The 14,116-nt window shown below is 34.1% G+C and overlaps 2 protein-coding genes across 4 annotated transcripts in view; one reads left to right on the top strand and one right to left on the bottom strand.

The window, feature by feature from the left end:
- LOC149554544 (putative triglyceride lipase) overlaps positions 1-14,116 on the bottom strand; it is a 329,392-nt gene that overhangs the window by 237,727 nt on the left and 77,549 nt on the right. The gene's annotated exons all lie outside the window — the stretch shown is intronic.
- Positions 6,475-10,333, top strand: LOC149554545 (uncharacterized). Its single transcript, XM_089828590.1, has 7 exons — positions 6,475-6,842; positions 7,041-7,695; positions 7,835-8,067; positions 8,183-8,335; positions 8,484-8,884; positions 9,022-9,427; positions 9,562-10,333. The coding sequence occupies exons 2-7, from the start codon at positions 7,073-7,075 to the stop codon at positions 10,140-10,142; spliced, it is 2,397 nt and encodes a 798-aa protein (XP_089684716.1). The 5' UTR covers positions 6,475-6,842; positions 7,041-7,072; the 3' UTR covers positions 10,143-10,333.

Here is a 14,116-nt window from a genome sequence, read left to right on the forward strand (position 1 = left end):
TGCCTTTGAAGTTTTCTTTTGCATTTTAGCATATTTGTTTGGATTTTTTAATTTTTTTGTTTCCTTCAATATCTTGCTTTCAGTCACACACTTATTTCGAGCTATCTTAGGACTTGATTGGAGTTGTTATTCAAAAGTTATTAAGCTTTTAGTGTATGTATAATCAGACTTGTAAACCATGATTGCATATTTTAAATATTAGACCTTATATTTTGATGTTTTGTTGCACTTTCTGAAATTTACAATATGTTTTTAAGTTATATAGTTGCATTTTTTGATATTTTAACTTATAAGTTAAGTCACTTAAGTTATAAAGTGCACTTCTTAATCTAATTTCATGTTATGTTTGCACTTTATTCTTATAATTTAAATCACTTAAGTGAAAATCTCAATTTTTCAACCCATTTACACATGACACATAAAAATATTGGGTGTAATATGTAATGGGCCCAAAAATGTGAGATTCACCAAAGTGAATTAATTAAACACGTTTAAAATAGAAACAAGTATGTGTAAGCCATTTACACATGTAGTTGCACCCAAAAAATCTGATTTTGTTTTTTTTTCCTCACTCTAAGAGGTAAATCGACTTTTTGGAGCCAGCTGCGAATTGCATTTGACATATTTTCAATATGCAATGTGTATTCCTCATCCAAAACCACAACTGGCTTGCAAAAACTACTTGTTTTATACAAAAACTACTTGGTTGGGCACTATTGCATAGTATTTTAAATATGCTTTTCATTGTGAAACCCTTGAATTTCTACCTTGCATGTAAATGCAATATGCAAGCTTGCCCAAAAAAGTGTGACCGACTCCATGTTTGGGTTTTTATGAAACAAGGCAACATGTAAATGAGTTTAAAAAGTCTGATTGTGCATTTGAGTATGAGTAATGTGTAAAATGGTTGGAAATGTCCGACCTCTTCTTCTTTTTCCTTCTAGATAACATTTTTAAATATGTAGTCATCTCAAAAACCCGGATTTGCATATTCACTTCAAACTCTAACATGTAGATGCAAACAAAAAGTGTGATTTGCGCTCAATGGTCAAGATGGAATGTGTAAGTGATCACAAAAGGTACAATTTTGCAGTATAAGGCAAATATGTAATATTTATTGTGGCTGCACAAGCCCAATTTGCTTGGTCATTTTACTTACATGCTCTTGGATATTGCATTTTAATATATGTAAGTAATCATAAAAACCTTGATCTGCAATTTGCACCAAAAGTGTAATATGAAATTCAATGTGAAAAGCCCAATTTGCATCAAAAAGAGGAAAACACCAGATGCAATAATGCTGGAAACAACTGATTTACACTAAAACTCCCATTTTAAATATGCAAAGCGGTCTAAAACGTACAATTTTCTTGGGCATTTAAGTTTATATGCTTTTGGCCTTCACATTTACATCATTTTAAATATGCAATAGCATGTAAAAAGTGCAATTTAGAGCTGGGAGCTTATATTATTCAAAGGCATTGATCATCATATGCAAATACAAAAAAACCCGATTTTGGAGAAGAGAGTTCCATTCCAACTTCTTCTTGCTCAACATTTTGTTCATTGCTCTCCAAGCAAGCGTAAGATTTGGGTTTTGTTTGCATTTCTTGTTCTTATAGTTTATTTGATGCATTCTTTTGCTCTTTGTTATCCATTTGTTTCGATACAACCCGAAATTTTTGTTCGAGGTTGATAAATAGATTCAAAACTCTCATTCTTTGTGATGCAAAAGGTTCTTCATCCAAAAAAAAATGTGCATAGAAGAGTGAAGTGCTGAAAGTTATTAATTTATGAGAAAGCAAGAGGCATGTTCTTTAATTTCATTTCTTTGTTTTTGTAAATACATTGTGTGCTTGTTTTAATTTGTTTGTGAAGGAAAAGTTGGAATATCCCCTACAGAATGCAAGTATCTTTCCATATTTCCAAATTTTATATCCAATTTATTTCCCAAATTGCCCAACTCCATTTTCCTTAAATATGTAATCGGACTTTTAAATCTTGATTACACATTTGCAGATGTTAAGATTAGTAAGTTTTTCACTACATGTAAATGCATTCCTAAAACCTAATTTTGGGAAATGATCACATTTTTTAACATCAAAACTCTTATCCACATGCATCCATATGCTCCCAACTTGCATTCTTATCCACTCAAAGCCAAAAGGCCATATGTCACCCTTATGCAATCAAGATTGAAAAAATTCAATTTTGATCATTTTTGCCCTAAAAAGGAGTTTTTCGTGTCATTTCCAACCTATCTAAGTGTTCAGAAAATATCTAAATAATACCTATAACAGTTATCCTCCATGGATCTTCCATCATTGCCCAAATCTGAAAACCCTCATGGATTCAATCCTTTGGGAAGATGTTTTCTCTTTAGAACTTTCATATTACAGAAAACTCTTCAGATCAAGATATCTCATAATTTCTTCAAAGAACAAAAACATCATATCAAGAAAACATGCTTCAAATCAAAGGAAGCAATAATTCATTTGGTCTCCACTTTCTCAACAATTGCCCTAGAACTTGAGTTCTTGTGGGAATGCGTTTATCACTTCAATTCAAAAAAAAAAAAGTTAAAGATGATGATGGAAAAGTTGTTTTGAGTTTACATCCAGACATCATCGAGGTGGTCTTCAAAATGCCAATAATTTCAAAATGTGCAAATCTAACAAATGAGAATTCACAACAATTGTGGAATGAAAAAATCTTGATTACATCAAGTTTTCAAATAACAATTTGAAATCTATCAAAGAGGAGGCTATCAAAAGATGCCTCACGTCAGTTATCAAGAGAATGCAGTTGCTTAGAATACAAGAACTCTCGACAGTTTCAACATTTTCATCATTTTTCTCAGAAGACATGTTGCATTTAATTGATTTGCATGCAATTGAATTACAGGTGCTTCATCCATGTAATTTAATAAGTCTTCATTCATGTCTAACTTAGTCAAGGTGGTTGAGTTTCTCCCACCTTTTCTCCTCTTTTGTCTCACCCCTTTGCCTATACGAAGGAGAGGCCTTCATTGTAAATATCATCTTTTTATATATGCAGGAGAGCTCTACCAAGTTTTTGCAAACATAACTATGATTTGTTGTACAAGTTTGTAAGAAAGTTCAATACAAGGAGCAATTTGTTTCGAAGTTGTCACAGAAAACAATGGTGGTGATACAAATTGGAAGTTGTGATTGTAATTCGTATAGTCTTATATTAACGCATATTATTAGAATTAAGTTACTTTTATAATTGTGAAGTAGAATAACTTATAGGCTTAAAAATCATCTACTTCTAGAAGTCTGTGTGCCCCAATGGTGGTGATGTATCTTTGAAGAATTGCATAGGAGTATATGAGCTTCATAGCCGTTCTTATAGTGTAGAAAACAAAGGCATAGATCTAAGTCGATATACTTCCAATCAGCCTATGAGTTGATGTGAGTTTATCGATATCACTATTCCAATTTTAAGATATAAGTGTAGTTAAGAGATCCATCTTGTTGATTACCAACTTCTCAAGTAAGTGGATTCTTCCCTGAAGAAAGAAGAAAGAATATAACACCCCTTTCAATATCTCTAAACTTATTTCTGGCCTTGACTTGATCCAAGTAATAGTGAGAAGGGGTGTCTTCTCTTTAAGGTAGGAGAGACTTTGTCTCACACACTATGGCTACTAATCCTATTTTGTGATAGAAGTTATACAAACTATTAGTTGCAAGATGTCCACCCAACAGTTTTTGGCAACTCTGCTAGGGAAAACGTGCATTTGAGAGCCTCACGCTTTCATTTGAAGCATACCTGTGTCCTTTTTCATCGTAAATATTCATTGTAATTGTTTTAAGCATTTACCAAGGACATGTAAATTGCCCAAGGTCCTTGGGGAAATACTTTTGGACCATTGAATGTAGCTCCACCTCTACATGCTCCTCCTGATCACTAGCAAAAGAGCTTTCCCAAGTACTTTAGTGATGGACGACAACATCCTAATGAACATATTTCTGCTTTCTAGATTGCATGCGATGTTCATGGTGTTGGATATGAGGACGTGTCTCTAAGCTTGTTTGTGGAAATACCAAGGTGTGGTTATTGATTGGTTTTACCATTTACCACCACATATTATCGCAAACTGGGCTACTCTCATAGCCAAGTTTGAGGAAAGGTTCAAGCCTCTTGAAGATGCTCAAGCATTGTTAGCCCAACCTACTCAGTTAAAGAAGCCATTTCACGTGCCTATGCGTGAATTTGTTGCTCATTTCAACAAAATGACATGAAGAATTCTAGTTGTTTCTCAAGCCAAAACTACAAATTTGAAGTTTGTCTTTGTCAATGCTCAAATTCCCGTAGTAACTTTTATATTAAGGAGAGCAGCCCCATCTATTCTACAGACATTGACAATTGAAATTGAAGATGATCTTATTCATGCTAAGAAGATAAGATAATTATCTTTCTTCTAATTTATTTTCTTCCATCACAAGGACAAATCCTATAGTGCAGAGGTTAGCAAATGAGTTGCCCTCAAAAAGAAAATAGCTCAAGGCATGTTATACGTTCCTCACAAAGATGTACAAAGGAGGTCCCTTCCAACTGTTACTTGTAGTCCTCTTGATGGGAATCAATAAAATTTAGTTTCACCATCAAGGAAGCTTTCTATTAAGGCACCATCAGTAAAGACAACAACAAAACATCAAGTTTCCAAAGCTATTGATCTTGCTATTCTCTTTCAAGAAAAGGAAGAAGACATAGCTGGCGACTCTCATATCTAGTTCACAATCTCAAAAGGCTAGTGATGAAAAGATGAGGAATGAAAAAAATTCTTCTAATGTCAAGATAATCATAACTTAAAAGTGGGCATGCAAGCAAGTTTTAATCAAGTTGAAAATGATGTATTTGTGTCTCAAGGTCATGAACTTGGGAACACTTTGCATAAATGTTCTACTTCGGAGCTTGAAAAGGAATTTCTCGTAAACAATAAAGAATTTTCCAAGTCAGATGTTTGTGAGCAGCATGTTGAGATAGGCAATGCAGTCATGCCATCAATGAAATCCCATGAGAAAGGTTTTCTCGATCATTATGAGGTGTTAGTGATTAGTGAACTAGTCAAGCAAGTCACAATTGGCTAGAAGAATCCAGATTTTGGTTGATCAAGAGGATGCTCAATACACCATTTAACTTGCTTGGAAGCCAACGGAAAGCTAGACATTCCACATGTACCTAAACATGAAAAATACTATTGAAGAAGAAGACAGAAGCATTGTTCAATTCTCCATGAGCAATTTCAATTCATGGACCTATCTTGGAGCGGCAATAGACATGATTCATTTCAAAAAGGAGAATCTCTCATTCTCTTCCAAGAGGTGTTACATCAAGCATTGACATCATTTCTCCAGTTGTTTGTGTTCCACCTATATGAAGTTGTGTGTGAACATGCAAGAAACTGCAAGTTGCTGAAAAAAGGTAGTTATTTCATTGAGCAACTAAATGGTTTCAACAGAATATTTTCATTATTGTCTAGTTTTAATTAGGTAGGTTTTTCTTGGTTTTTAATAAGTGTACTTGCACAAGTTTATTTAATTTTAACTAGGTTTGCTTTGTGCTAGTTGCATTAGAGTCATTTTTTTAAGACGCCTGACTCTATAGCCCAATGCAATGGATGAAGAAACTTAGTGAACTGGATTTTATGTTACTTATTGCTTCCAAGAACAAACAAGTGACATTCCCCAGATGAGGTCAATTGTTGTCCTTCATTTTGTCATCACCGAATGGAGACAACACTACAAAATTTTGCCTTTAAAGTTTTATATTTCTCTAAGATAACTCACTGTACGATTATTGATCAATTAATCTTCCCCAATTCATATAGAGAATCTTTTCACTAAAGGTTCTCGTAATGTCATTTATATTTTTTAGTTTGGTAACATATACTTGATTTTTGAGGTTTTCAAAGTCCTTTTTAGTGTTTTAGAATGTTTATTTAGATTGTATCAATCTTTTCCTTTCCATCAATCTCTTGCTTTCAATCACATGCTTGTTTCGAGCTATCTTAGGACTTAATTAGAGTTGCTAATCAAAACTTATTAAGGTTCAAGTCCATGTGTAATCAGAATTTTAAACCTCGATTGCATATTTTAAATATCAGACCTTATATTTTGATGCTAGGTTACACTTTTTGAATTTTATAACTTAAAATCACTTTACAATATGTTTTATAGTTATATAATTGCACTTTTTGATCTTTTAAATTAATAAATTAAGTCACGCACTTTTTAATCTAATTTGATTTTATGTTTCCACCTTACTGTTATAACTTAAATCACTTAAGTGGAAATCTCACTTTTTCAACCCATTTACACATCACACATTAAAATGTTATGTGTAATATGCATAGTTCCAAAAATCGCCATGAAATCGCCGAAATCGCGATAAGATTCATGGCTCCCGATTTTTTTGGAATCGAAAATCGCTGGTGGCGATTTTTTCGCATGAATCGCCTGAATCGCCAAAATCGGCGATTCATGGAAAAAATCGCCAGAATCGCCATCGGGTATCGCCAGAAATCGGCCGCGGCAGCAAGGATAGAAAGTTCAATTTTTTTAAAAAAACACATGTTTTATTTGCTTTCTAAGTTGACTTTCCTCTTTGTTATAACCCTAAAGAGCCTTCTATTTGCTTAGTATGAGTAGAAGAGAGGAAGAGTGAGAGAGAAGAAGAGAAAAGAGAATCCATAGGTTTCCAACCGGCAAGAAGGAAGAGCACCAAAGAGATCAGAAGTCCATTTGGGGAGGCCATAAATTGCATTGGGAGCATTAAGGAGTCAATATCAACACTCCTCAACTCATTTGCAAGAGGTAAGTGTTGGTTTTTTTTTTGCATGTTAGTGTAGTATGCATTTTTTGTTAAATTTTTTTAGTGTTCATTTGCAAATCTTGAATGTTTTTTATTTTTAGTTTTAACTTTTACTAAATTGCAAACTAGGGTTTGTTGTTTTGTAGTTTTTGTTTATTAGTTGCAAACTTTGATTTTTTACATGAATTTTTTTATTGCAGCAGCCCTTTGCTTTCATTTTCCAATTTCCACAATGGGTAAAAAAGATGAATGCTGGAAATATAATGAAGAGTTTCCTGGGAGAACCAAATATCAAACAAAATGTATATTTTGCAAAGAAAAAATAAATTCGGGAGGTATCTATAGATTGAAATACCACATTGCTGGCATACCTGGCCATGATGTCACAGTTTGCACTCAACAAACCGCTGAGGCAAAACGCTCTTGTTTAGTGGCATTAGAAAAAATTGAACAAGACAAGTTGACTAAGAAAATGCAACTTGAAGGGTTAAGAGGTATTGGCTCCCGTGCTCCCACATCCGCAACCGCATCTACATCTGCAAGTGCATCTGCATCAGCTTCCGCATCCGTAGGTTGTGTTGGGGAGGGTTCTTCTAGGCCTCCTTTTCATCCTAGTGCTAGTGCTCATGTGAGTGTTAGTGGTAGTCGGTCTCATACTGAGACAGAGTCCAACACCAACCTATTGCGGCCTAGAGTGCGGAAAAGCAGAATGGATAGTTACTTTGTGCCCCGCACTACTCCTGGCTCCCAACCCACGCTTGAGGGCATGGGTTTGAACAAGGAGATTCATGATGCTGCCAGAAAAGAGATTTGCAAATTCTGGTACTTTTGCAACATTCCATTTATTGCAGCCAGGTAATTGATTCTTTATTCTTTGTTATCTTCAAAGTTAAAGTTAAAAGTAAAAGTAAAACTTTAATTATATCTACTTGTTTTATGATTTTAGTTTTTGACATCTAAATTTCTAATCAATATCATTATCTATTTGTGACAGGACTCCTTATTGGCAGAACATGATAGATGCAGTTGCCATTTGTGGTCCGGGGTTTAAAGCCCCAACTGAGGCTGAGTTGAGTGGATACCTCCTGGAGGAAATGGTTGAGGATATGAGGCATGAGCTTGAGGACAACCGAAAGGAGTGGATCGAAAAGGGTTGCACCATCATGACTGATGGTTGGACAGATAGGAGGGGAAGAACACTCCTCAATTTTCTTGTATCCTGTGGAGGTGATTGATCATTCTACTTTCCTACATACATAATTTTGAATCGTGATTGACTATTTCAAATTTTGATTTGTTGATTGCTAATAGTAATTATAATTCGTTGTTTTGTTACTTGTAGGATATACCATGTTCCTCAAATCCATTGATGCTTCTGCTCATGTAAAAAACGCCACATACTTATGTGAGGTTATTGAGGAAGTTATAGCAGAGGTGGGGGAACAACATGTGGTGCAAGTGGTGACGGATAATGCAGCAAGTTATGTTGCTGCAGGTAAACTTTTAACTTTTTAAGTTTTGAAAATAAATTTATTTGAATTTTGAACTTTTTCTAATTCTAACTTAGAATTTCTAAGTTTCCTAAGTTCTAAGTTCTAACATGTTTGAAATTTGAATTTCTAATTATCTTAAAATTGTTGTAGGCAAACTTTTGATGGAGAGGCACCCCACCATATTTTGGTCCCCTTGTGCAGCACACTGCCTTGACCTCATGTTGGAGGAAATTGGCAAACTTGAGTGGGTCAAGTCATGTGTGGAAAGGGCAAAAAACATATGTAAGTTTATTTATAATCATTCATTTGTCCTTAGCACAATGAGGAAGTACACAGGAGACAAAGAGTTAGCTCGTCCAGGGATCACGAGGTTTGCCTCGAATTTCATCACCTTGCAGTCCTTGTTGACATCAAGGGATGATTTGAGGAGCATGTTTGTTGGGCGGGAGTGGATTTCATCTTCCTATGCTACGACCACTGCAGGAATAGATGTGGTGGATTGCATATTTGATGATGATGGTTTTTGGAAACCTGCTAGAGAAATACTTAAGGTAATTTTATTGCAATTTAACATTTAATATTTTACAGTTTACTATGCTAATTGTTTAATGATTTAGTTTTACCTTATATTATTGAATTATTCTATGTTTAAGTTTTGACTCAAATTTTTGTTTTACTTTATATGTAGGCCACTGAGCCTCTTGTATCTCTCCTACGAACTGCTGATGGGGAGAAGCCCTCTATGGGCTACATATATGAGGGCATGGATAGGGCCAAGGAGGCCATTAAAGCTCAGTATGCAGGAGTGCAGGAGAAGTATGCCCCTATTTGGGACATCATTGATAGGAGATGGCAGAATCAGCTCCACAGACCCATCCATGCAGCAGCTTACTTTTTGAATTCGGCATTTCGTTTCCGTCCTGACTTCAAGGCGGATGAGGAGGTTCTCACCGGATTATATACAGTGATCCAGAGGTTGAGTACTGATGAGGATAGCAGTGCTGCAATTATTGAGCTTGATAAGTTCAATAATAAAGAAGGGCCACTTTTCTCTAGCAGGGTAGCCATAGATGCTCGGGAAACAATACAGCCAGGTAAAAATTAAATAATATATTCAATGTTCATGAATCTAGATTCTAAACTTAAAGTTGATTATGTAATTTTAGAGTTAACTTGTAATTTGTAATTTGTAAATGAGACTAATTATTTTTATTTTCCCTTATTTCAGATAGATGGTGGCAAATGTTTGGGGCCACAACCCCAAAACTTCAAAAAATTGCCATTCGTATTCTGAGTCAGCCAAGCAACGCTTCTGGATGTGAGCGCAGTTGGTCCATGTTCGAGCACATCCACTCGAAGAGGAGAAACAGGTTGACAGTGCAGAGGTTGAATGATCTTGTCTTCGTTCATTACAACCTCCGTCTTAGGATCAGACAGATTTTGGGCACTGACTCCTCTCCGATCATTCTGGAGGAGATTGATCCAGAATCAGAGTGGCTCACAGAGGTTGTAGATCCAGTCTTCACTGAGGAAGACCGTGCGTGGATTGACCAGGTGGATATAGAGGCTGAGGCAGCTAGAGCACGTTCTTCAGGCATTGGTAGACGCACACGTGCACGCACAGAGACAGGCCCTAGCGACATTCGTGAGCCCATCTTATATGCGGGAGATATGGCTCGACAGTCCTCTAGGACCTACATTAGACGCCTTGCTACTAGGCAGACTGGATACTCAGAGGCTGAGGCTGAGGCTGTAGCCGAGCTTGAGGATGATGTTGAGGATGATGATGACTATGAGCCTGAGGCTTGAGCTGGAGCCTTGTTTTTATATTTTGTTTACAGATATTGATACTGAATCATTGATAGACATATGTTTCAAAGTTTCAAACTTTCATGGATCTTCATCTTAGATTCTTACATAAATTTATGATTTGATGTCTTATGGATCATCTTACATACATTCTATGATTTAAATCATTATGATCATTTGATTTCTATTTACTTCAGCTAGCCTACAATTTACATTTTAGAATCTTAGATAACATAGTTACGTATGTGATGGATTTTATGTTTCATGTTTATGTATGTTAAGTTTTAACTTCTATTTGATGATGTTATAGTGTGCTTAAGTTATATTCAATAAAGGGTGCATGAAATAAGTTTTAAATTGTTAAAATCTTTAAATTTAAAGGGTTTTTTCAAATTTGCCGATTCATCGCCGATTCATTGCCGATTCATTGCCGATTCACGATTCGATTCGGCCTTGTCGATTCCGATCCGATTCCGATTCACGTTTCTTTGGTAATATGTAATGGACCCCAAAAAGTGAGATTCACTTAAGTGAATCAACTAAACATGTGTAAAATAGAAACAAGAAGTATGTGTAAGTCATTTATATTAAAGTTACGTCTCTCTATTTTTGTTCTCTCTTTTGTAGATTTACTTCTATTTCTAACGGTCATTTTTCTTCTATGTTTCCATATTCTCTCTTTGTTCAATATGAAAACTTTCTCTCTCTCTTTAGAATGTTTTTATTTCCCTCTCTTTGTTCGTTATAAAAACATTCTTGCATATATAGATTATTTATGATTTCTGTTTAATAACACATTCATTATTTTACCATAATATGGTATCTGAGTTATTTTTTCGAAAAATAATAATTTCATTATTGAAATTTTCTAAGCTATTTTTTGAAATAGGTTTTAAAATCCATACTTTCTTCATGAAATTTTAGACTCTATATTTTCAACTTCCTTTACCTGTGTGTTCAAAAATTTGTATGCAAGAATGTTTTCTAAAATCCATCTAGGGTTTCTGTATATTTTTTTCTCTAGCCGGATTTTCTACTACAACCAACTCCCTCTTAAAAACAAATAGCTTTTTGGCATTTTGCAGCCTGCATTTGATGTGTTTTTGTGAGCCTATTTTTTTGCAATTTTGTGGCCTTCTTTTTGGGCATTTTCAACCTGTCTTTTTTTGTACGTCTTTTACAAAGGCGTCGTCTAGTGTGTTTTAAACCCTTTCTCTAGTTTTCATCCAATAGTTTCATTTTCCACCACTTCTTTTATAGTCAAATCTATCATTTATTTTGGTTTTTTTCAAAAACGGCTAGGGTGTCTTTTGAAACTCTTTTTCCATGTCAATTTTAAAAATATTTTGCAAATTCTTCTTGTGTTTTTGTTGATCTCAACTAGGTTGGTCTCCATTTTTCCGGGTGCATCATTTTTTGTGTCTAGATTTTTAAGCCTGTGGATTTAGAATCTAATCAAATTCTTTCTAGGTCTTTTAAGCTCTCTTATGGAAGTCCTTTCATTTTTTGGGGGTTTCTGCCAATCTATCTCAAAGTTCGTGCCTATTCAGATATTCACAATTTTTGCATCAAAAATATGTCATGGCATCTCACCAATCTTCTTTTAGATGGAAGTCAGTGATTCAATAGAAAGAACTACAACACTTGGAAGTAGAGAATGATGGCAATCTTTGAGTACCGTCACCTTGAGGTGCTTGTTTTGGGTACCAACACACATCCTACCACAAACCAATATTGCAGAACATATAGAGCGGATTCCCTTGCAAATTTGTTTGTTGTTTTGAAGTTAAATTGACCATTAGGGGAGGGTATTAGAGCTAAATCTCTCTACTTTTGTTTCTCTCTCTTTTGTAGATTTACTTCTATTTCTAGTGGTCACTCCTCTTCTATGTTTTACATATTCTCTTTTTGTTCAATATGGAAACATTCTCTCTTCAGAATGTTTCAATTTCTCTCTTTGTTAGTTATATAAACATTTTTGTGTATACTTGTATATATAGATTATTTATGATCTCTTTTTAATAACACATTCATTAAATTATCATAATAATGTATACATGTAGTTGCACCCAAAAAGTCTGATTTTACTTGTTTTTCCTCACTCTAAGAGGCAAATCGCACTTTTTGGAACCAAATGCATATTGCATATGACATATTTTCAATATGTAATGTGTATTCCTCTTCCAAAACCACAATTGCCTTGCAAAAACTACTTGTTTTCTACCAAAACTACTTGGCTGGGCAGTTTTGCATATCATTTTAAATATGCCTTTCGTTGTGAAAACCCTGACTTGCTAACTTGCATGTAAATGAAATATGCAAGCTTCCCCCATAAATGTGACCAACTCCATATTTGGGTTTTTATGCAACAAGGAAACAAGTAAATGCATTTAAAAAGTCTGATTATGCGTTTGAGTGAATGAGTAATGTGTACAATGGCTGGAAAAGTCTGGCATTTCTTCTTTTGTCTTTTACATAACAATTTTAAATATGTAAGCTACCTCAAAAACCCTGATTCGCATATTCACTCCAAACTCTAACATGTAGATGCAAAGAAAAAGTGTAATTTGCACTTAATGGTCAAAATGGAATGTGTAAGTGATCACAAAATGTGCAATTTTGCACTAAAGTGCAAATATGTAATATGCATTGTGGCTGGAAAAGCCTAATTCACATAAAGCCATCCTTTTCCATGTAATGCTCATAAAAAAATCTGATTTTCTTGGGCGTTTTACTTGCATGCTCTCGGATATTGCATTTTACTATATACAAGTGATCATGAAAACCTCAATCTGCACTTTGCATCAAGAGTGTAATATGCATTTCAACGTGAGAAGCCTGATTCACATCAAAAAGAGGAAAACACAGTATGCAATGAGGCTGGAAAAGCCTGATTTACACTGAAATTCCCATTTTAAATATGCAAAGCACTCTAAAAAGTGTGATTTTCTTGGGCATTTAAGTTTATATGATTTTGCCCTTCCCATTTGCATCATTTGAATTTTGAAATATGCAATAACATCTAAAACGTGTGATTTAGGGCTCAAAGTTAGCATTTTTCAAAGGCATTGATCATCATATGCAAACATATTCACAAAAACCTGATTTTGGAGAAAAGAGTTCCATTCCAACTACTTCTTGCTCCAAATTTTGCTCCTAGCTCTCCAAGTAAGTGTGAGATTTGGGTTTTGTTTGCATTTCTTGTTCTTATTGTTTATTTGCTGAGTTCATTTCTCTTTATTTTCCATTTGTTTACTTGTAGCCCTAGATTTTTGTTTTAAGTTGATAAATAGATTCAAAACTCTCATTCTTTGTAATGCAAAAGGTGGTTCATCCACAAACAAATTTGCATACAAGAGTGAAGTGCTGAATTTTATCAACTTGTGAGAAAGCAAGAGGTATGTTATTCATTTTCATTTCTTTGTTTTTCTAAATACTTGTGTGCTTGTTTGTAATGTCCCCCATTTCTAAGGTTGAACTTAATAAATAATACCAATTAAAATAATAATAAATAAATACACAAATATTGTAATCTATTATTAAATATATTTATCAAATTGATATAATATAATATTATATCAATTAATATATTATGGTAGTATGAAAATAGTATAATATAATATAACTAATTGTATTAGTAAAACAATATAGAAGAATTCCTAAATAAATATATTATTCATAATAATAAATCTATTATTATTATAATCTGATTATTATAAATATATTAGTATGTAATGTAATGCATAACATATACATTTAGTACTAAATCTTACTAGCCTATCTTAAATATATATTATGATTAAAATATACTAACCAAACATTTTAATATAAACAAAACCAATATGCTAAATGTATACTTATGAATAGTCACAACTTTTAGGCCAGACTTTAATAGGAGAATGATTACTTATCTAGCATACATGGAATCAGAGACAAACCATATAACCAATTCATATTGTTTAAGAACCAGACTT

Source organism: Cupressus sempervirens, chromosome 5 (genome assembly GCF_028749045.1).
Source record: "Cupressus sempervirens isolate cs-2001-9-10 chromosome 5, ASM2874904v1, whole genome shotgun sequence".
NCBI classification, from domain to species: Eukaryota; Viridiplantae; Streptophyta; class Pinopsida; order Cupressales; family Cupressaceae; genus Cupressus; species Cupressus sempervirens.

Excerpts from the sequence above, each read along its gene's own strand:
- LOC149554545 (XM_089828590.1), top strand. The coding sequence starts at position 7,073 with ATGGGTAAAAAAGATGAATGCTGGAAATATAATGAAGAGTTTCCTGGG. Across the intron at positions 8,068-8,182 it reads TTTTCTTGTATCCTGTGGAG|GATATACCATGTTCCTCAAA; the intron begins GTGATTGATCAT and ends TGTTACTTGTAG. Across the intron at positions 8,885-9,021 it reads CTGCTAGAGAAATACTTAAG|GCCACTGAGCCTCTTGTATC; the intron begins GTAATTTTATTG and ends CTTTATATGTAG.